General features: G+C 36.0%; 1 protein-coding gene across 1 annotated transcript; it reads right to left on the reverse strand.

The window, feature by feature from the left end:
- Positions 1-231: 231 nt before the first annotated feature.
- Positions 232-1,446, reverse strand: LOC104906849 (uncharacterized). The gene has a single exon (XM_010695677.2). It carries the CDS (start codon positions 1,444-1,446, stop codon positions 232-234), a length of 1,215 nt encoding a protein of 404 aa, XP_010693979.2.
- Positions 1,447-22,436: the final 20,990 nt, after the last annotated feature.

Genomic DNA, 22,436 nt, shown 5'->3' on the forward strand with positions numbered 1-22,436 from the left:
TGTCAGTTTTCACCCAGCCAATCCAAATTCTCCCTCTATTAGTAAACTCATAGTTACACAGCCATTTCCACTTGTCCCCAAATTTCTTCTGAATCTTGCACTGATTATGAGACCTAACTCTTGTTTCAAGTAAAGCACAAAGAGTTACTTTATTGAGCTGAAGGTAGTTCTTAATTTCCTTCAGTTTAAAGGGGTCATTCATGCCCCTTACATTCCAACTAGTGCATATCATTAGGATAAATAGGGGTTTGGTCCCCTAGCACCCCCAGGTAAGCCTGAGCCAAATTGAAGCTGCACTCCACTCTGTATCCCTTTGCCTTTATCCTTTGTTTTCCTTGTGACAACCTTCCATGCTCCTTCATCCTCTTTTGTAGCAGCCACATTCACAGGGGTAGCCACATTCACAGGAGTAGCCACTGGAGTAATAACCACAGCTGATGCCCCATTTTCTAAAATTGGTTGTAAATGAGCCTCTATAGGATTAGAAACCTCCACATTGCTACTGATTGGAGCATTAACTTTCTTAGGCACCCATTTCTGAGTGACCTTAGCCTTTGCTCTATTTTCAGTGTAAGCCTCACAATTGTGACCAACCTTACTGCATTTCTTGCAAAAAGGGGGAAGGCATTCATAAACAACCTTCTGACAAAAGCATTTTCCATTAGGATCCTCTACTCTCACTTCCTCCTGAAGTTTTTGAGTTACATCAATCTCCACCAAGACTCTTGCAAAAGAGATTCGCAGACCTTTGCTAGTACATTCATCAGCAAAGAGAGGAACTCCTTTAATACTTCCTATGCTACTAAGAGAGTCCCCTCCCCAGCAGCTTAAAGGAAGATTAGGAAATTTCACCCAAACTGGCACCACCTTCAATATTTCCTCATGAAAATTAAAAGTAGCACACCATTTCTTCACTATCATAGCCTTTCCATAAAACAAATGTGGTCCAGTGAGTAATATTCTATCTCTGTCTTCCTTACCATTTAACTTAACAATGAAGAAACCTTCTTCATGTTTGAAAATTGCAGGTTCATATTTTAAATGCCAATAAACATTCACATACTGAGTAACAGAAGTGAGGGTAGGGTTTTGACCAACAACATATACCACTAATGCATCTTCCCAGTTTTTCGTTTGAGTATCAACATCATGCTTATCAAGTTTAGCAATAAAATCTCCATTCACAACCATCAGAGCTACAAATTTTAATCCCATACCTTTTTCAGAGATACGAGCCTGAGATGTAAAGGTTTTCCATCGTTGCTGAGCATCATCTACAAGAGATTTCTCCATTACTTCTGGTTGCATCTCATGAGTTACTGTTTCATTGATTTCCTCCTCTGTATCTTCTAAAACTTTTGTATTTGGTACATTATCAACCTTCTCCGAAGTTCCCGGAGTCGACGAGCTACTCGCCTGCCCGGAGTTCTTCTTTTTCCGGCCCATACCACCGGAGGTGCAGGTTAAGAGCTCACCTTAACGTGCGCCAAAACGAAGGTTTTAGGAGAGGATTTTTTTCTGTGCGGTGGTGTTTACTGATAACATATCTGAACTTATTGGACGTAAAACTTAATTTTTTAAGTTGAAGAGAACGCACCCTTAATTTGTCCAAATATACCAACGCAACTCACCAAATAACATTACTTTTAAATACCCATTTATATCCAATTAATGGAGCTAGAGAAGAAAGAATTGGATTAGAGAAAAAACAGAAACAAAACCAGTCGAGGGTTGTTATCAACCAATTAAGTTCTCCAAGCTTTCAATTTGGAGTGATTACTTTGATGGGGCAACTTCTTATTCTTCAGATCTTCAGTGACCTGTTCAACAAATATAGTCTATTGCAAATCCATCAAATAATGATTTCTAATTTGGAGTTCGTGAAGAGGTCGGACAAAGGGGCGAAGGTCGTGGTCGTAGCGGTTTTTAGTAGGAGAAGAGAGAAGGGAAGTGACGGGCTGGCAAGAGGATAGAGAGATGGTACAGTGGCGAACTGGTGGTAGGAAGGTGCGGGGGTAACGAGAGAGAGAAAAGAGGAGACACAGTGACTAAGGGGTTGGGGATGTTAACGAGCCAAGCTTGCTCGTGAACTACTCGAGCTCGGTCGGTCAAAAATCGATCAAAGTTCATCTCGAGATGGCTCGAGTCGAGCTCAAGTTCGGCTCGATATCCTAACGAGTCAAGTCTGATCTAGTCTTGTCTCGGCTCAAAAGCTCGTGAACAGGCGCGAAAATTCTTTACATAAGATTTATGTAAAATTTTAAGTGCCCCACATCGACTTATAAGGTAAAAAATAGCCTTTTTTTCTTTATAAAATGTTACTACCCACATCATATTTATGGTTTGATCTCCATATTGGTTAGGAACACAAAAGATTAAGCCTATGTTCTTTAGAAAGGAACATAATACTCTCTCTGTTTCATTTTAATTGTTACACTTACACTTTTAACGCATGCCAATGCAAAACTTTGACAATATATATCTCTAGTTTGTATTTTTAAAAATTATAAAAAGCACATATTAATAAAATACATACTAAGACGAATCTAACAGGATCCCACATAACGATGTTTTTATTCACGTATAAATCACAAATGAGGGTCAAAGTGCTATTTGTGAATAGTGTAAAATAAATGTCAAAGTGTAACAATTAAGATAAAACACAGAGAATGTGTTTTATGAGTTCCCTAATTGGACATAATACAAAATATATACCTTCGTTTTATAATGTTAAAGGCTAAATCATAAAGTACCACATTTGTGGGAGAAGAAAACATATATTTTTTGTTCAATATAAAAAAACTACTAGAAGGACCTAACTCAAGGTATATGGAGTGGCTCGAGTCGAGCCGAGCTTCTATTCGACAATCTTGATCTCAAGTTGATACTCGAGCCAAGCCGAGCTTGTATTCAAATTTCTTGGGCTCGAGCCGAGTCGTTTTTTCGAGCTCAAGCCGAACCGATATTCTCTAGCTCAAAGCCGAGCCGAGCCTACCCAAGTTTAATCATTGGTCGTCTAGTTCACACCCTTAGGTGGGGGTAAAATTAGGAACTGAAACTTTGAAGACTTTAATTGATTTAACTTTAAAATTTAAATATTAAAACTAGTCTTTTAAAAAAAAATAGATCTACGGATTCGGGTCTCGGTCTTGGGCTCAAAACCGAATCCAGATCCGCATTCAAACCACAGGAACCATATCTGACCCGGATCCAACGAGTTTAAATTTTTGGGATCCAGATCCTAAAAAAAAGTTATGGATCGACTATCCCGACCAAGCACAAGATCCATTGCCATCCTTAAATATAATAATAAAATAGGGGATATGATTAATGATATGGTACATAAGGAGTTGACATATAACAATAAAATTGGAGAAAATGATACAAGTTTGCTAGAAAATGACATAAAAATGAGTAATATTGATATAGTACATGAATAGTTGATAAATATTAATATAAATAGGGAAATGATACATCTTCGCTGAAAAATGACACAAAAATGAATAAAAATGACACAAAAATGAGTAAAAATGACAGTGAAATGAGTAAAAATGATATGCTATATAAGGAGTTGACAACTAGTAATAATATAAGGGAAAACTATATAAGTTTGAAGAAAATGATATTAAAATGAGTAAAAATATTACAAAAGGAGTAATAATGATATGGTAAATAAGGAGTCGACAAATAATAATAACATAGGAAAAATGACACAAGTTTGCGAAAAATGTCATAAAAATGAGTAAAAATGACACCGAAATGAGTGATGATGATATAGTGCATAAGGAGTAGACAAATAATAATAAAATAAGGAAAAATAATACAAGTTTGCTAAAAATTGACATAAAAATGAGTTAGAATGACACAAAAAGGAGTAATAATGATATGGTACACAAGAAGTTGACAAAAAATAATAAAATAGAGAAAAGGATACAAGTTTGCTGGAAAATGACATGAAAATGAGTAAAAATGACACAGAAATGAGTAATAACGATATGGTACATAAGGAGTTGACAAATAATAATAAAATAGGAAAAAATGATACAAGTTTGCCGAAAAATGACTTAAAAATGAGTAATAATACCATAAAAATGGGTAATAATAATGACATACAAATGAGTAATAATGTTCTTTCCAACTCTTCGTAGAAGGTGGGGATTGTAAGAGAAACTGACGCTTTTTATCCCCTTGACTGGTGTCTTTGGTGTTTGTATTCTCTCTTTTCCGGTTCTAATAAAAATTTTGAATTGCAAAAAAAAAAGACTAATAATGATATCATATATAAAGAGTTGAAAAAAAAAATAAAGTAAGGGAAAATGATACAAATTTGCTAAAAAAATGACATAAAAATGAGTAAAAATGACACAGAAATGAGTAGCAATGATATGGTACATAAAGAGTTGACAAATAATAACAAAATACGAGAAAATGGCATCACCCAGCTCCAAATGATGGAAGTTCGTTGAGGAATGTCATTCAACTTAGTAGGAAGTTCGTTGAGGAATGTCATTCAACTTAGTAATAATGACATGATACAATTTTATAAAAATTAACATGAGACAACTTCAAAATAATATGAAATGCGCCAATAATAATGACACAAATGAGTAATAATGGTATAAATTAAGTTGACATGTGCGAATTATTGTTACACAATAAGTTATGGTGTAATATGTTACACATAAGACACACTCGTATATCTATGCAAATATATTAAAAGGCGTCCGTGACAATGTATACACGCCAGGTGGCACCTCTGTTACTCCACTATAGTTGTCTAATGTGTACATAAGTCATGTCAATTAACAAAAGTAAAATTAGCTTGCGACAAGATTTGAACCCATGACCTCTTGCTATTATACACGACACAATTACCATCTCAACCAACTTTTAATCATGTTTTAAGTGTCCATATTATTATACTTGTACCTTTTAAATATTGAGTTTTCCTTAATATATTTTAATAAAAATGGAAAAAAATGCATATTAAGTTCAAACAACAATACCAACCGGGAGGAACACCCGGGCTCATATACAAGTATATTATTAAAATGTGTGGGAGGGGATTGGAACTCCACATGCTGATATTGACATGGCGCAGTGTAGACTCCTACATGACGTTCCTCTTTTATTTTCAAACAAAAAAAAATAATGCAAGAGGTTTTGATCTCTTGACCTTTTATATAATGGAATCACTATTACACCATCAAATAAACCAGAATTCTCATTTTGTAATTGATCAAATTCTAATTCTATCTATTACTAATAAAATAGGCAGAGATAGACAAACAATAAATGCCTTTTACCCGATGAAGAGAGTGCACCTCTTGCAAATTCCCTTCTATTCTATCTTAATAATGAAAAAAAAAAGAAAAAAATTGAAAAAAAAAAGTTAGAAGCATTTGCTCTTGTAATTCCATGGCAGCATTTGATAAGAGTTTACAACTTTACGTTCTCGATCGACTTTCAGTTCTAAGTTGTTATGGTGTAATTTTTTAGGGTCAGTTTGACATTTTCTTTAGATTATTTTTTATATACATTCTCTTGATAAAGTTCAAGGTAGCTATATTTTTCAATTTTTCATATTAATTAATCAATAGTTGAGCTCAAACTAGAATAATATAACAAATCACTATAGAGATTATACGGTGGCGGATCTTGACTAACTATTTAACATACAAGAATCGAGTTGATAAATTAAAAATTTTAGTGTAAAATTTTGAATGATGAATAAAAACACTAATACATACCAAAATATAAATATACTTTTATTAATGGCTACAAAGAGCATGTAGCTAATGTAATAAATGAAAATCTCAAAGGTGCAATTTTTAAGAAATTGTTTCCATTTATTTGTTTGACCATTATGAAATGTTCAAGAAATTGAAGGTATAGTTTTTTTTTTTGAAATCAACATTAATTCATTGAGTCGAAGTCATACGACATCTACAATAGACGTAGAAACTAAAAAAATACATATTAAAATGAAATAAATACAATTCTAACATGACAAAACCACGATCATTGAGTAGATCTAACAATTCTAAACACCCTCGTCTTTCACATCGCTGTCTGATGCAGCCTTCTGCAAGGGGGTTTGTCGATCTTTTGTAATTTTGGAGTAGAAATGGATTCAATTCAAGTGATTGTAAGCGAAGTCTTGGCATCTATTCCAACTCCGCACAAATTTCGATCAACAAATCAACATCTTGAATTACATAAAAACCCAAAAACAAAATCTTCAAATTCTCACATGGAGAGAGATAAAATCCAATACATGGGTAGATATAACCCAATATATGGGTAGAAAAACTCTCCATTAGAGAGAGACTGAAGTTTATTAAAAATACAAACATAAAAAAACTAGTAACAAAAGGAAAATATGGGCTTACCACCGCCCAAAAGGGTGGTGGTATCCCCTAATTTGAAAATTAGGGTTTTGTGAGAGAGGATAGAGAAGAGAGTAAAAAAAGGAAAGAGGAGGCGGATTTGAAGGTATAGTTCATTAGCAACTAAATAAATTACTCCAGTAAAAAAAACTAAATAAATTACCAAATTGCTTTTCTAAGTCACAAAAAAAGAGATAAAACTTATATTTTTTGATTGTTAGGAATGAGTTTCAGGAAATAAGAAGTACTATCATAGTTAAATAAAAAAGAAAGTTTTTAAGAGAAGAAGAATAAAAGATAGTAACAGAATTTTTTTTTTTTCTAAATTAGGCAAATTGATATAAGCCAATGATAAAGCGGAAAAAGAAAGCAGTAAAAAAGAAAGAAGGAAAAGAAAAAAAGAAAAAAGTGAAGCATTTAAAATGAAGAAAAACAAAAAATTCCAAATGTGTTGATGCAAGGTTCGAGCTTGCAACCTTAGCTTAAGCGCTCAAACTTCCTTTTACACCTTGCTTCACTACCACTGCCACTATGCCACAATTTGTTTTGTGACATGAAGTACAATTTACTTAATTTATCTTATATGGTTATGGGGGGCGAAGCCCCCACCCGTCCCTTCTATGATCCGCTACTGTCAATACTGAAGGACACTAAAAATACTTATCTTGAGATAAGTGCAAGAGAAAGATAGGTGATGACTGGCGCTGTGGAGATTGTCGGGTGAAAGTTAAATATACCCAAAGACAAGGTGTGTATAACTAACATACGAAATACCTACCATCTACGAAACTTTTACCACTTATCATCATTTTTAAATGTAAGATAGCATTTATTATGGTAAATTGTGTTAGACCTCAAAAGGTTTAGTTTTGCCTTAATATGAAGACCCAACTAGAGCATAAAGTCCATTGGACGAAGCCAACAGAAGAAGGCCGTCAAGACCATCAGGAGATGAAAGTCAACAATAGCAAAAGTACAGGTGTTTAAGAACAATCATGAGACAGATCCACTAAGGAAGAACGTGCAAGGCTACAATTATTCAGCGCCAGAAGATGGTTGAGATTCGAATCAAAGATGATTGAAATGTTTTCCCTCCAAGAAGACATGGAAGTTACATAAAACGTTCTTCTATAAATAGAGGAAGAATCATCAACAAGAGGACAACGAACAAACAACACACAAGAACTTGCATATACTCTCTTCTTAGCGTAGCCTAGCCTTAGTCTACGCAACCCCCTTCTAGGTTATAGTTTAGTCCCTTAGACTTACATGTTCTAGCGCCAAGTTCTTAATTCTCCGATTGAAGCACAAAACCATGGAGGTAACAACCTTCGTGCTTTCCTTTTAGTTGTCCAGCCTGACTTATGCTCTTATGTGTTGTAAAATCATTCTTAAAGTTTGTGGTATGTATGAGAATGTTTTACCTTAATTAAAAGATTAATTATTGCTTGCTCTATTTATTACATCTCGCCTGAATTTAATAGGCATTGTGGTTTAATCATTAATTAAATTGCGATGAACTACGTTAGCAAGGTTTTATCTAATTAAAACCGGTAACCCCCAAGGACTAAGCCTCCAATGGCATTCAGTATCAAACTATTGGATGTGCATTGACTTGTTTGCACGGTCAACAAATTGATTTTGCACCAACAAGTTTTTTGGCGACCATAGTGGGAGGAGAAGATTCATAATCAAATTGTGAAATTTCTTCTTCATACTTTTTACAATTCAACGGTAAAAAACAATAGTTATTACCGTTTCATTAAAAATGCCGAAAACACGTTCTAGAAAGAATAAAGAAGTTGCTCAGGGGAATTAGGTTTCCAAAACATGGAAACTAGTTCTTCAATCCCTTTAGAGACTATCATACAAGGTAATGATAAGTGTGTTTCAAACGTACTTTATAGACTCCTTTTAGCTCATTTTGATCCTCTTTCTCCTCTTTCTTCCCTCTTTATTCTCCCTTTCCCCTTTATTTCATTCACTTGATCATACTTGATCATAGTGATATTTTGCTAGATTTTTAGTCATTTTTGACCGAATTTCTAGTACAATTGCTTTCACCTTGTTTTGCCATGTTCTTGATATAGGTGAAAGTACTAAGATGGCTACGGTTTGTAAAGTTGAAAAAGGTAGCAATGAAAACAAAGCACACATTGATAAATGGTGCGCTTCCACCATTCCCCATGTCCGCTCACACAACGGAGCACATTGCACAATGAAATCTTGAACGGAGAACTTCAAATGGACATAACTTTCAAACCACAAAGCGAATGAAGGTGATTCCAGTTGGAGGTGAAATCTCATTTTGATATGTTTCCAACGACTGGTCATAAGCTTGATTTGGATATAAAACGAAGAAGTTATGCTTGTCACACAACGGAGCAAATTAAGGGGATCCTTCATTAGGGGTTTTCCGAACTTATTGAATCTCTTAATCAATTAACTAAAGACCATTCGAGAGAGGATTTAGTTGATAGATTAAGCGATTACTCTTGAGGACCATTCCAGAGAGGACTCGAGTATTTTAGAGGCGAACTGAACCTTGCATAATCGTCTTTATTGCTTCACAATCGCACTAACAATCATCATCCGTTCTTATTCATACTAGTAACCTTAACTCTAGTGTCTTTTATCTGATATATAAACTCGTGTTATTTGCTTGTTCGTGCTATTAGTTAGACTTAATCGATACCAAAACTCTTTCAAACCCCCAAATACCCTTCAATTAGGTAGTCTAGACTTGATAGACTTTAACCAATCCCTGTTTCCCTGTGGATCGACCCTTGACTTGCCCTTACTATTCCCTTAGTAATTGCTTGTTAGGACTATAAGTATTGTTTGGAAAGCGGTTATTAGTGCCTTAACGACACACTAAAAACCTCTTATCAAGATGGCGCCGTTGCCGGGGAAATATGCTATTGATTGAAGTTTTCTTAAGTTTGAAATTGCTTAATTGAATTTTTTTTTTTTACTTTTCTTTATAGGTTTTTTTTTCTTGTCTTTATTTTATGTGGTAAGTGCTGTTTATATGAGTCTAGGGTTTTGCACATAATTTTTTTTTAAAAAAATTTTTTTTTTTAAAGAGAATTTCAAAAAAATGACGAACTTCTTTTTTCCTTAATATGAGGATGAACCATTTTGGAATTATTATCAGAGATTTGAGAACACTCTTCTAACTAAGTATAGACTTGAGATTTGGGAGATGTGTGAGGTGATATATGATGGTTTGAATATGCATACAAGAGAAATTGTGGAGTCTATGTTTAATGGTGAATTTCGATCCCAACACTTTGATGAAGCATGGAGTTTCTTTGGGTGGTTGTCTAGAGATACTTATGAGTGGGACCATGGAAATACCACTTTCTCAAATTTAGAAGATGTCTCTAGCTGTGAACGCCATGTTTATTCTGAAATTCTTAATTCACTTGAAGAAAATATGGCATTGTTAAAGAGATGTGATTCTATGATGGACAACTTGTCGAATCTAGCAAAATATCAATTGAAACATTGGGTCAAATTATCAATAATCAAAATCACTCTTGTATGACCATAACTAATGAAGATGATGAGTGGGATATGGATGAGAATCCCAGAGTAGAGGAATCATTTGTTGAGAAAGCTTACACTATAAAGTCTAATGATGTTGAAAAAGTAGTTGATGAGACTTTTGTTTCTACTCGTTCTCTTCATATTCCTTTTTCAAGGAAAATCGACTTAGTTCCTTCCTTTCCCATCGTATTCCCCTGCCTCAAAGCTTCACCATTGGAAGAGCCTTTGACCTCTTTAAACCTTCACAAGACCCAAATAAAAGTCATCGAGGATAGACCGAGCTTAAAATTTGCAAGGATCATCAAAAGGAGAACTCATTGTTTTCTTCTTTTTATTTGAATCTTAATGTTTGTTCTTCATACTTTCCAGGATTCTCTTGGAAATTTCATTATTTCCGGCACTCATTACTTGGTAAGCATATAGACGCATTGAAATTTGTGCATGCTCTTTATCTATATCATACCTATTTGATCCATTGTGAAATGTGTGCTAATGCTTATGACAAACTATTGAGATCTTTGTCAAATTATTTAGTGATAAGGTCTAGCTAATTATCCTAAAAGAGCTCTTTTTGCCAGGTATGTTGAGACCCTTCTCCTTATCTTACTTGGTTAGGATTTTTGCTTGTTTTTTCTGCCGTTACCTCATCCCTTACTTTCTCTTTGCTTGTACACTCCGAGGACGGAGTTTGTATTAAGCTTGGGGGAGTTAGTTAGCATGTGTTCTCTCCATCTCAACATTTTTTTCTCCCTTTTGCATTTAGGTTCTTTTTTGTGCTTTTGCATGTTAGGTTTGCATAAAAAAAAAAACAAAAACAAAAATTTTTTTTTTCCTGCATTTAGGATAGCTTGGTTGCATGCATGATTTGTGGCTAAAAGTGTTCATAACTTGATTGGAAGACCTTCCCTACATTAGACTTGATGGTTTTGGAAGCCCTGTTGTGACTTTAAGTGACTCTTGAGAAGATAACTTTTGGTAGAGTCTCTTTGAAATTAGGCGAGTTGGATGAATGGATTGCCTTGCCCCTTGTGCGACGAATCCCGAAGGAGGGCCAAGAACCTCGTAAGACTCATTCCCAACCCTCACCATTGATCGCCTAACTTGTGACTTGCATTTTAGCTCCCCAAGATTGCATAAGAGAGCCTTTAGAAGAATGATTTAGGGCGTTTCTTTTTGCTAGAAATAGGCTACAAAAGCTTGTATACCGGCATAATTATCCGCTTCTCAACCCATTTGAGCCTTTCTATCCTATTTTTGCTTAACCCTCATAATAAGTCATGGCCAAACTTTCCCCAAAGTGGAGTGCATGTCTAGTTTGTGTTGAGTTGAGTTGTTTTGATATTGAGTCTTGGTTGAAAGTTAGTTAATATGCAAGTATTTGCAAAAGCTAACAAAAATTTCAAAAGAAATAAAAGAAAGAAAGAAAGAAAGAAAGCTCTTAGTGTTTCATTTGAATTTCTATTGAAAGAAAAGAAAGAAAGAGCAATTTGATGAGAAAAATGAAAAATATTCAAAAAGTGAAAGAGTTCAAAAGGTGAAAGAGTCAAAGTGGAAATCAAGGTTATGTGTGAGTTCTTGAATTGAGATTGGTGTTAGGACTAGCTTGGGGGAGTATTTACCCCTAGTTTGTACTCCACTTACCCTTTTTGCACCACATTCCTAAACTATCATCCACACCCTTAACCTAGCCCCGTTACAACCTTAACAAAGTCCCTTTTGACTTCTAGATTGGACTTGGTCGATTTAGTAGTGGGGGCGAGATTTTGTGCAAGTCATGATAAGGGTCATCAAAATGTGGTAGAGGCGAGCAATTATGGTTGAGCATCCCTAGGGAGGAGTCAAACTTGGGTCTTGGAAGTGGAGAAGAGTGAGAAATCACTCTTGGAAAGCCTTCTTTCAAAAAGACTCGGTTGATCGGTGGATTGAGCCTTAGAGTCACTCTTGTGCTTCCTAATCATCATCCCTCTTGTGTTTGGTTGGTCTCCTAAATCTTGCTATGAACTCATTTAGCTTGCATGTCATGTTTGTAACCTTGCATTTAGAGCATATAGGTTAGTTTGTTGCATGTTTCCCTTTTTTTATATTCTCTTTTTTTCTTCTTTCCTTCATTCTCACTCTTGGTTTACTTGAGGACAAGCAAAACGCTAAGCTTGGGGGAGTTTGATAAGTGTGTTTCAAACGTACTTTATGGACTCCTTTTAGCTCATTTTGATCCTCTTTCTCCCTTTCTTCCCTCTTTATTCTCCCTTTCCCCTTCTATTTCATTCACTTGATCATACTTGATCATAGTGATATTTTGCTAGATTTTTAGTCATTTTTGACCGAATTTCTAGTACATTTGCTTTCACCTTGTTTTCCATGTTCTTGATATAGGTGAAACTACTAAGATGGCTACGATTTGTAAAGTTGGAAAAGGTAGCAATGAAAACAAAGCACACATTGATAAATGGTGCGCTTGCACCATTCCCCATGTCCGCTCGCACAAAGGAGCACATTGCACAATGAAATCTTGAACGGAAAATTCAAATGGACATAACTTTCAAACACAAATCGGATGAAGGTAATTCCAGTTGGAGGTGAAAGCTCGTTTCGATATCTTTCCAACGACTGGTCATAAGCTTGATTTGGATATAAAACGAAGAAGTTATGCTGTTTTAAGTTGAACTGTCCAGTTTGAGGCGAAGGGTGAGGTGCGCCCGCACCTGTTTTGGTGCGCCCGCACCTCTGTTTGGTGCGCCCGACTCTTGGTGCGCCCGCACCAGTCGTTTCCGAAAAATTGAGCTCGTGGCCTCATTAAATGAGTTTTTGTTTTATTTCGAAGACTGACGCTTTATTCTATTTTTTCACACAATATTTTAGGGTTTTGTATTAGAGAGAAAACACTTTAGTTTCCATTGATAATTTAGATTAGTGATCATAGTTTGTGATTCGATTGACATTCAAGGTACTTTTCATTCAATTCAATTCAAAGTTTAGTTTTTATTTCATTCTTTGTTTTGTTTTGCTTTTGATTATTTAGATCGATCTTATTCTCTTAGTTCATAATTGCGATTTACATTAGTTTAATCATTATTAATCATGTTTAGCCTTAGATTAGTCATAGATTATTGTTTAATTGCTTTAATCCATGATTAGTGAGTAGTTTCATAATCTAGGGTTAGGGTGAAAGTATGAATTAGGGTTTTAAATATGATGTTGATGTGATTGTGATGTATGGAGAAGGTTATGCATTGATCTTGGTGTTTTGAGACCTTAGGATAGATATTGATCACATTTATACTTTGGTATTTTGATTTCAAATGTTCTTAAACGGATTTTGAACTCTTTTATCATCCCCAAGAATCAACTTAATTTCTATACCAAGATATTGGATGGAAATTAAGGGGATCCTTCATTAGGGGTTTTCCAAACTTATTGAATCTCTTAATCAATTAACTAAAGACCATTCGAGAGAGGATTTAGTTGATTGATTAAGTGATTACTCTTGAGGACCATTCGAGAGAGGACTCGAGTATTTTAGAGGAGAACTAAACCTTGCATAATCGTCTTTGTTGCTTACAATCGCATTAACATCATCATCGTTCTTATTCATACTAGTAACCTTAACTCTAGTGTCTTTTATCTGATATATAAACTCGTGTTATTTGCTTGTTCGTGTATTAGTAGACTTAATGATACCAAAACTCTTTCAAACCCCCAAATACCTTCAATTAGGTAGTCTAGACTTGATAGACTTTAACCAATCCCTGTTTCCCTGTGGATCGACCCTTGACTTGCCCTTACTATTCCCTTAGTAATTGCTTGTTAGGACTATAAATATTGTTTGGAAAGCGGTTATTAGTGCCTTAACGACACACTAAAAACCTCTTATCAGCTAACAATGGTGAACCAATTCACCATGGTCATGAAGAGTCAAGTTAAGAGACCCCACAAAGAGAAGGCTCATCTCCTGGTAGTACTAGATAGTCGTGGACTTATACATCAAATGTATGGAAAGTTCACAGAGATAGTAAAGCATTTAGTGTTAGAAGCCAGAGAGAGTCAGAGACAACAATTTCATTCTAACTACAGATTTCTAGCCCATGAGTCTGCGCAGAGTCTTCATATACATCCTCCAAAGGATAAATGAGGAGAATAAAGAAATTAACTCTAGGCATATTGATAGAATACTCGTAGATATCAACGATACTATGAATGCAACTTTTGTGACAATGTCTAAGTCTCTCGCCACTGAAGTTGTTACTCGCTTAGAACCACTAATCAAAAAATACTACTAGTTAAACGAGAAATTAGTTAAGGCCTTATAAGAGGTCCTGCTTAATAAAGCAAGGGGAAGTTGTGACATAGTGCCATATATTCCTCCAATAGGCTTACCTCCAAGGGTACATATCTCCATCCTAAAACTAGAGATCTACTGATCTCAAATGATCCACAAACTTCCTCCCATGAGCACCAAACAAGGGCAATACCCTTGAGCCTTGGAGAGGGTAATCATGGAAACCTTAGGAGAAGTGATATAATAATGGCAGCGGGAGTTGAGCCAGGCTGACACCAGGCGTCAGGACATCATCAACCTTCGTTTTTCATGGGCAGTGGACAAGTTGGTGACAACACACACCAATCTGGACCATCACAAGGAGGACAGAGGCAAGGTACTTTTGTTGCAGACAATAATAGCTCACCACATGCATATGTGCTTCTTAACCAACCAAATATGATTGGAATTCTTTCTTCACCCTATGCTTATATACCTCATAACCAACCATGGCTGGTATGCCTCATTATGGGAATATTCCGGGGTATGGTCAGCCCCAAGCTCCATTTGCGCAAGCAACTAGTGCTTATCAGCAGGGGATGCTCACAAATGGACATACATTCCCACCACAAATGGCACAAGGAGCAGCCAATCCTAATTTTATGCAACGCCAGGAGATCCCTATGGAAGGTTATATAAATCAACCTTTCAATCCTAACCCTAATCCTGCGTATGGTCAAGCAGGAGGTGTGGGGAACGGGAATATGGGATACTCAGGAAGGCATTAGGATCCATTGGCTGCACAAAATATGGAGTGTTATGCCCCTCATTTATAAGACGTCTCTGAAGGTCATTACATTTTTGTGGTACACACCACCTTCCTTTAAATCTCAAACTTCCATCATCATGGATCTTACAGTCGACTTCCTTACCCAGCTTCATTTTCTCCTTAATATTATCTAGGTGCTCGTCCCCAACTTGACCCTTTTTGATCTCGTCGAAAGCTGACAACCCCAAAGATTAAACGCTAAGTCTTGCCTTACATTCCCTAGGATTTAAATTTCTAGGCTCAGCCTTTGCATATCTCGACACAACTCCTTAGGGACTATCAAGACACTCACGCTATGACTTGACTTTCTACTCAAGGCATCGACAACTACATTCGCTTTCCCCTCATGATACTGGATGTTTAGGTCATAATCCTTAATCAACTCCAACCATCTCCTTTGCCTCATATTCAGGTCTTTTTGGGTGAAAATGTACTTCAAGCTCTTATGGTCGGTAAATATGTTACAAGTTGCCCCATTGAGGTAATGTCTCCAAATTTTCAATGCAAACACTATGGCAGCTAACTCTAGATCGTGCGTAGGGTGATTATCATCATAAGGTTTCAACTGAGGCAACATATACGCAATTACCTTCCCATTTTGTTGTAATACACATCCCAAACCATTCTTCGAAGCATCACTATACACCTCAAATCCCTCATTCCCATCAGGCAGGGTCAAAACTGGTGCAGAGGTTAAACGTTCCTTTAAAATCTGAAAGGCTTCTTCACACTTTTCACTCCACTCGAATTTTGACTCTTTCTTCATCAAGTTGGTCATGGGCCTCGCTATCTTCGAGAAATCTCTCACAGATCTCCTATAATAGCCAGCTAGACCTAGGAAACTTCTAATGTCTGACACATTCTTTGGACTTGGCCACTCACTCACAACTTGAATCTTAGCAGGATCTACAAGACTCCTTCCTTACACATAGTGAGCAAAAAACGCTAATTTCTCCAAACGGAACTAACACTTAGAGAACTTGGCATATAATTGATTCTTCCTAAGCGTCTTCAAAATAATCCTCAAGTGCTCATCATGCTCTACTCGTTCCTCGAATATATCAGTATGTTATCAATGAAAACCACCACGAACTTATCCAGAAACTCATGGAAAATCCTATTCATCAAGTCCATAAATATAGCAAGAGCATTGGTTAGCCCAAATGGCATTACCGTGAACTCATAGTGACCATAACGCGTTCTAAAGGAACTCTTAGGTACATCCTTATCAGCTACCCTCAATTGGTGATACCCCAAACGCAAATCAATCTTCAAGAACACACTCGCTTCATTAACTAATCGAATAGGTCATCTATTCCAGGCAAAGGATACTTGTTCTTGATGGTTACATTGTTCAGTTCCCTATAAACAATACTCATACTTTCATCCTTTTTCTTCACAAATGACACAAGAGCTCCCCAAGGTGATGTACTAGGCCTAATATAACCCTTATCCAGTAATTCTTGCAATTGCATCTTCAGGTCACTCATCTAATGTGGTGCCATTCTATACGGTGACTTAGATATAGGTGGAGTTCCAGGAACTAAGTCTATGGTGAACTCAAGAGCTCTCGCAGGTGGCATACCTGAAATCTCACTCAAAAATACATCCATAAACTCATTCACAATTGGAACATCCTCAAAATATTCACTCTAACTTCCTTACTCACATCCTGCAAACTACAAAAAAATAATTCACCGCCTTTTCATCAACTTCCTCACTTGCATCGCAGAGATAGCCCCAGAGTTCTTAGGCTTTCCAAAACGTCTATAGGAGATCAATTTTCACAAAGGGTTTCTCAATACTACCTTCTGAACCTCACAGTCTATGTTAGCCTTGTAAAGACTTAACCAGTTCATCCCAAGAATAACATCTAGGTTTCCCAAATTGAATTCTAATAAATCAGATGGGAATACACAGTCCCCTATCTTCAGAGGCAAAATTTCAAACAATTTGGTACACCTTATGATCTCCCCAATAGGTATACTGATAGACAAGTCAACCTTATTCATAATCTACTAACCCCAGGCTCTTTCGGACAAATGACGACACAAAAGAATAAGTCGCCCCCGAATCAAACAATGTTTCAACAAGGACGGAGTTAATAGAAAAATTACCCGAAACTACGTCGACAGATCTTTCAGCTTCATTGCGACTTATCTAGTACAATTTACCTCAAGTCATATTCTAGTTGAGGTTCTCACTAGCAGGCTTTCTACAGTTCCCTTGATTTCTCTGTGGCCCTACATGCTTAGAACCTTGGTTTCCTGACTAGTTGAACCCCGATCTAACCTGGTTACCAGTCTCGTTGCCTTTATGATCCTTGCTTTGCTTAGTACAGCACTCAAACTCCCTATGGCCCTTCTTCAAGAAGTAGTTACAAGTCACTGAGTCTCCCTTATAGTCTCTACCAGGGTGGTTGTTGTTACACTTCTTGGAGTGATACACTCTCTCAGCTCGACCCTTATTGCGGTTATCCTAGTTGTTCCTCCCTTGGGAATTCCCATTTCCATTTATGTTTTTCTTGAAATTCCCCTGGTTTCCCCCAATATTATAATCCTTCCTTTTCTCGCCTACAACAACATTCATTTTATCCCGCCCGCCTCGACTAGAGTCCATAAATGTGGGCGGCTCTCCATACACAATATCTAGGGATGTAACGGTCTCACCTCCTAACCCAGTTGTATCTCATCAGTCAACCCTTGCTCAAACCTCTGATCCTTGAACTCTTAATTAGCTACAACCTCAAGTGCAAACCTCGACAGTGCTATAAATTTACTATAATACTCAGAGATGGTCATATTACCTATCCTAAGGTTAATGAATTCATGGGCCTCCTGCTTCCTCATAAACGTATGGTAAAAGTTCCCTCTTAAGGCAATCACAAAAGCATCCCAATTGAATCCTTCCACATCACTCACTCTAGCTCCATTTTCTCTCCACCATAAATCAGCCTCATCCTTAAGGTACAACACAGCTTGACCCACTCTCATATTCGCAGGACAGTTCATAGCCCTGAAGATTTTCTCAAACTCCCTAATCTAGTTTTCTAACAAGGTAGGATCAGCTTGCCCCTTATAGTATGGTGGCTTAACCTTAGCTAACCTTTTAAACATGTCTCCTGCAGTATCAGGACGCTCAACTCTCTCCTGAGTCAATTTTTCCGCCAAGAGGCGAATAGCAGCAACTAAGTCGTTGTTGTTAGCCATCCTACTCCGTGACCTAAAAGTATCTCTACTTTAGATTTCAATATAACTTATACGCCAATCTAAGAAGGCACCATTTGATTTGATCAAACAAGATCGCATCAATAAACACTTTCTCAAACAGTTCCAAGTACAACATAAAATGATCTTTAGCAACCACATAATCATCCATGAGAAAATATTCACATCAAAACACACACGTAGAAATAGAGGTGGCCACGGGCCGGGTTGGCCCGCGGGCAGCCCGAGCCCGGCCCGGCCCGGCCCGGCCCGCTGTCCATAACATGGGCCGTGGGCCGTGCACGTTTGAGGCATTTTGAATTCAGCCCGGGCCCGGCACGAACCCGTGAAATTGGCCCGTTCAGGCCTGTGGGCTGGCCCGTGGCTGGGCACGTGGGCTGGGACTTAAATTGGCCAAAGTCTATAAGGTTTGGGACTTTGTTTTGATAAAAGTTGTGATTTTCGGACCAGGCCCGCGGTGAGCATGACCCCGGCCCGCCAGGCACGTAGGTCGTGCCGTGCCATGGACAAGCTTCCCATTTTTTCAGCCCGGTACGGCACGACACGAGATTAATGGGCCGCGGGCCTGGCCCGACCCGTAATACACTCAAGCCCGCGGGCCTGGCCCGCGTTCAGGCCCAGCACGACCCGTGGCCAGCTCTACGTGGAAACAAACAAGAATTTAATCACATAATAAAAATTTAAATAATAAAAAAATTCCCAAAACGTGCCTAGAATAAATTCTTGCTCACGCTAATAAATAAATATTCAACTTTTATTCCTCCAAAAAGGTATTATTAAATAATTATTGTAACTTTAACATTATATTTTCCTAAAACAAAAGTACTATAAAACAAATCTAATCATTGTCGGCCAACTATCCAACATTATTATACTATACTATATTTTTCTTTGATAAAAATACATAAATAGTGATCTAAGGTGCAGCATTATCATTCTTGTCCTAGATTCTTTGTACCGTTCAGGTGTGAAGATCTCATCTTCAAACTCATCTATGTCCTCAGTGTAATAGTCGGCGTATTCTTTGGTATTTTAGATCTTCTTGTAGGTTGAGGCTCATCATACTCTGACTCTGAATCAGTTTCATACATGAAGACATCAGGTTAAATATCTAACTTGGTATGACCCCTAGCACGGTCGAACTCTACAATGAGCTCATCATCATTGGCCACACCTGATCTTAATACAGTACGCATACCCCATTCTAGGCTTGTATAGTTATTATTGACCGGTTCATCACCTTATCATCACTTATTACAATAGGATTTTGGTATATTACTACTTTATTACTTTGCCTCGCAGACATGGTTAGGGATCTACAACATATAAACATGTTCAATATACATATCCAATAGACATATTTACTACTCTCCCTAAAAACAATTTCCAACAATACCACCAACAACATTGTCATAAGTATATAGCAGTTAGCAGGGAAGAAAATATAAACAGTTATCTGGGAAGAAAATATAAACAGTTAGCAGGGAAGAAAAATATAAACATGCTGAACTAACTATTTAATGCAGGCATATAATTTTTCTATCCTATATGCCCTTCCTATACTACTCATACTCACAATACAATAAATAAAACTTAAAGATATTAAAATAATGAATAAGAACGTCGAATTCAACAAAATGAAGTTCCGAAAAACAAATTTCGAGAATATAAAAAAAAAAATTCAAACTAAATCTTTTCCAAAATCTTTACAATATAAAACTTAGAGAATCATCAAAGCATTATCGTCCGTATGATATTGTATCGGCTTATTCATAATTTTACAGCGGAAAACATATAACTAAACTTTAGAATTGGAATATAATAAATAAACAAAGTACTTTAAAACCAAACAACACTACCAATGTTAACTTTAAACCAAACTTAAATAAAATATATATACTAGAACAATAATTAAGTCAACACAAACTCTTTATTCCTAGATCCCCATGATGGAACATCAGCAAACCTGTAATGTGAATGCACTAAAGAATTTGCTTACCAAGAATGGATCATCACAGGATCAGTAAGGCAAAGCCATGATCAGCACATACAGACAAAGCGCGTAATCAGCAAAGCTGAGTACTACATAATAATAACTAAACATTCCTAACATGATACTAATAACTAATAATAACTAGGGATAAATAACAACGTAACAATCTAACAATCTGCAAATAACTTTTACTGAACTAAATATTATCCATCTTTTTATTACTGTAATGTAATAGTTATTGGACCGAGTTGTCTAACTAAAAACCAACCTTCACTGAACGAAATACGGAAGCGACTCCGTATTCTGTAATGACTTGCGATATCGAGGAACCTTTGAATAAAAATAGGAACGCTGATCAATCCAATTCCCAGAAAAAGCCATGGCACGCTCACCATGTACCCTAACTCCTAATTGTCCAACTTAAGACGTGCACCAATCTAAATTTAATTACTATCCAAGTTTCACTTTACATGATTTACCAATTTTTACTTGTTCTGACACATGCAATACATATACATATAATCAAACATTCACAACTTGATTCCTTTTTGTCTTAGGATTAAATAAATGGTCAAACAACTGACAACCTAAGATTAATTCCCTCTTATTTGTTGAACCTAGCCAACAACCAACTGACCTTTCAAAGGCATAAATTATTGATCGACTAACCAAATAAGGCCAACAATCCTCATAGAGTAGTGAAAATAATAATAAGGGAACTCATGATTCAATCATGATCCAACTCAATAAATATATTAATTTACCCCATGTGAATTAATATAAGTTCCCAACCAACATGCTTGCATCAATATTCCATACAAACATGATATTCATCTCATAATTAGATCTCATACTTAACATGTTTGCACACATGCATAAAACAGGTAAAACCCAATCATCATAGAAATCATATATGAACTCACGAACTTCATATAAATGACACTACATAACTTTTCCTTTCTAAAATCATGATACTACATCAAACAACACATATGTATGTACGTACCTTGTATAGACAAATTGATAGGCCACCTTTAACACTTTAAAAATCGCCTAGACAATAGTCTCCTCCTAAAACAACCAATAGAATTTAAAATCAATACTCCAAATAAATTCCAGCAACTTTAAAATACTTTAAATCCCCTTTAAAAATATTTAAAAGTTGTTTTTATCATTAAAATCTCAATTACTTATATTACCTAGCATAATATTACTATATTAGTCATTAAAATCTAGAAAACTCCATTAATAACAACCTTTCTAAAATTCCAGCAACTTATAAATTATTAAAACTCCCTTTGAACATACTTAAACATGCTTAAATTCATAAGTTAAATCAATTTCATAGTTCATAACATGCTACTATGATTTTCCAATCTTTAACACCCTAAAAATCCATGCTTTAATAATTAAAAACCTAATCTAACTATAATAATCAAATATGAATTTTTATTCTTTCAATCCATAATTTATATAATCATATATTAATCGTTAAAAAAGTAAATTAAAGCTTCTAATCATAATTAGTACTAAAACAAAACATAAAAACATAATCTTTAATCAAAACTTGATGCGGAAGAAAAGAATTAAAGCAACACAACAAAGAGAACAAAAGAGGGGAGGCGCTGACACACTCTGGCAACGACGACAGCAACAGCAACTCGAGTGGTGGTGGTGATTGTGGAGTTGTGGTGTTTCTTGGTGAAGAAGAAAGTGTTTCTTGAAAGAGAAGAAAGAAAAGTAACGTGGAAGAGGAGAAAGAGTCCGCCTGTTTGTGTGTGAGGGAGGAGAAATAAAGTTTTTCTGTGGGTAAAATTTGGGTTTAAGGTATTTTAATTTTTTTTTTCCCTTTTGGGTTTAGGAAAATGCAATTGGGTTTCAATAGAGTTTAATGATGAATATGATTGCTGATTAAAACTCTTAAAATCACTAGAAGTCCTTTTCCTAGTCCATTTAAAATTTAGGTTCCTTAAGCCCTTTTAAACTTCTTTTTCAAATCCAAATAGTATTTCAAATATTTTTCAAAGCAAGCCTTAACAAAATATTCTAACTTCCTTAAATCCTTAAAATAATTCCTTTGACTTTCAGAATAGTCACATTTTTAAATAAATAGATCATTTTAAACTAATTTATGTTTAAATATAAATATATATATACTAAAATATATTTACAAAATCCATAAATTTACAGG

Source organism: Beta vulgaris, chromosome 3 (assembly GCF_026745355.1).
Source record: "Beta vulgaris subsp. vulgaris cultivar EL10 chromosome 3, EL10.2, whole genome shotgun sequence".
Lineage (NCBI taxonomy): Eukaryota > Viridiplantae > Streptophyta > Magnoliopsida > Caryophyllales > Amaranthaceae > Beta > Beta vulgaris.

Excerpts from the sequence above, each read along its gene's own strand:
- LOC104906849 (XM_010695677.2), bottom strand. The coding sequence starts at position 1,446 with ATGGGCCGGAAAAAGAAGAACTCCGGGCAGGCGAGTAGCTCGTCGACT.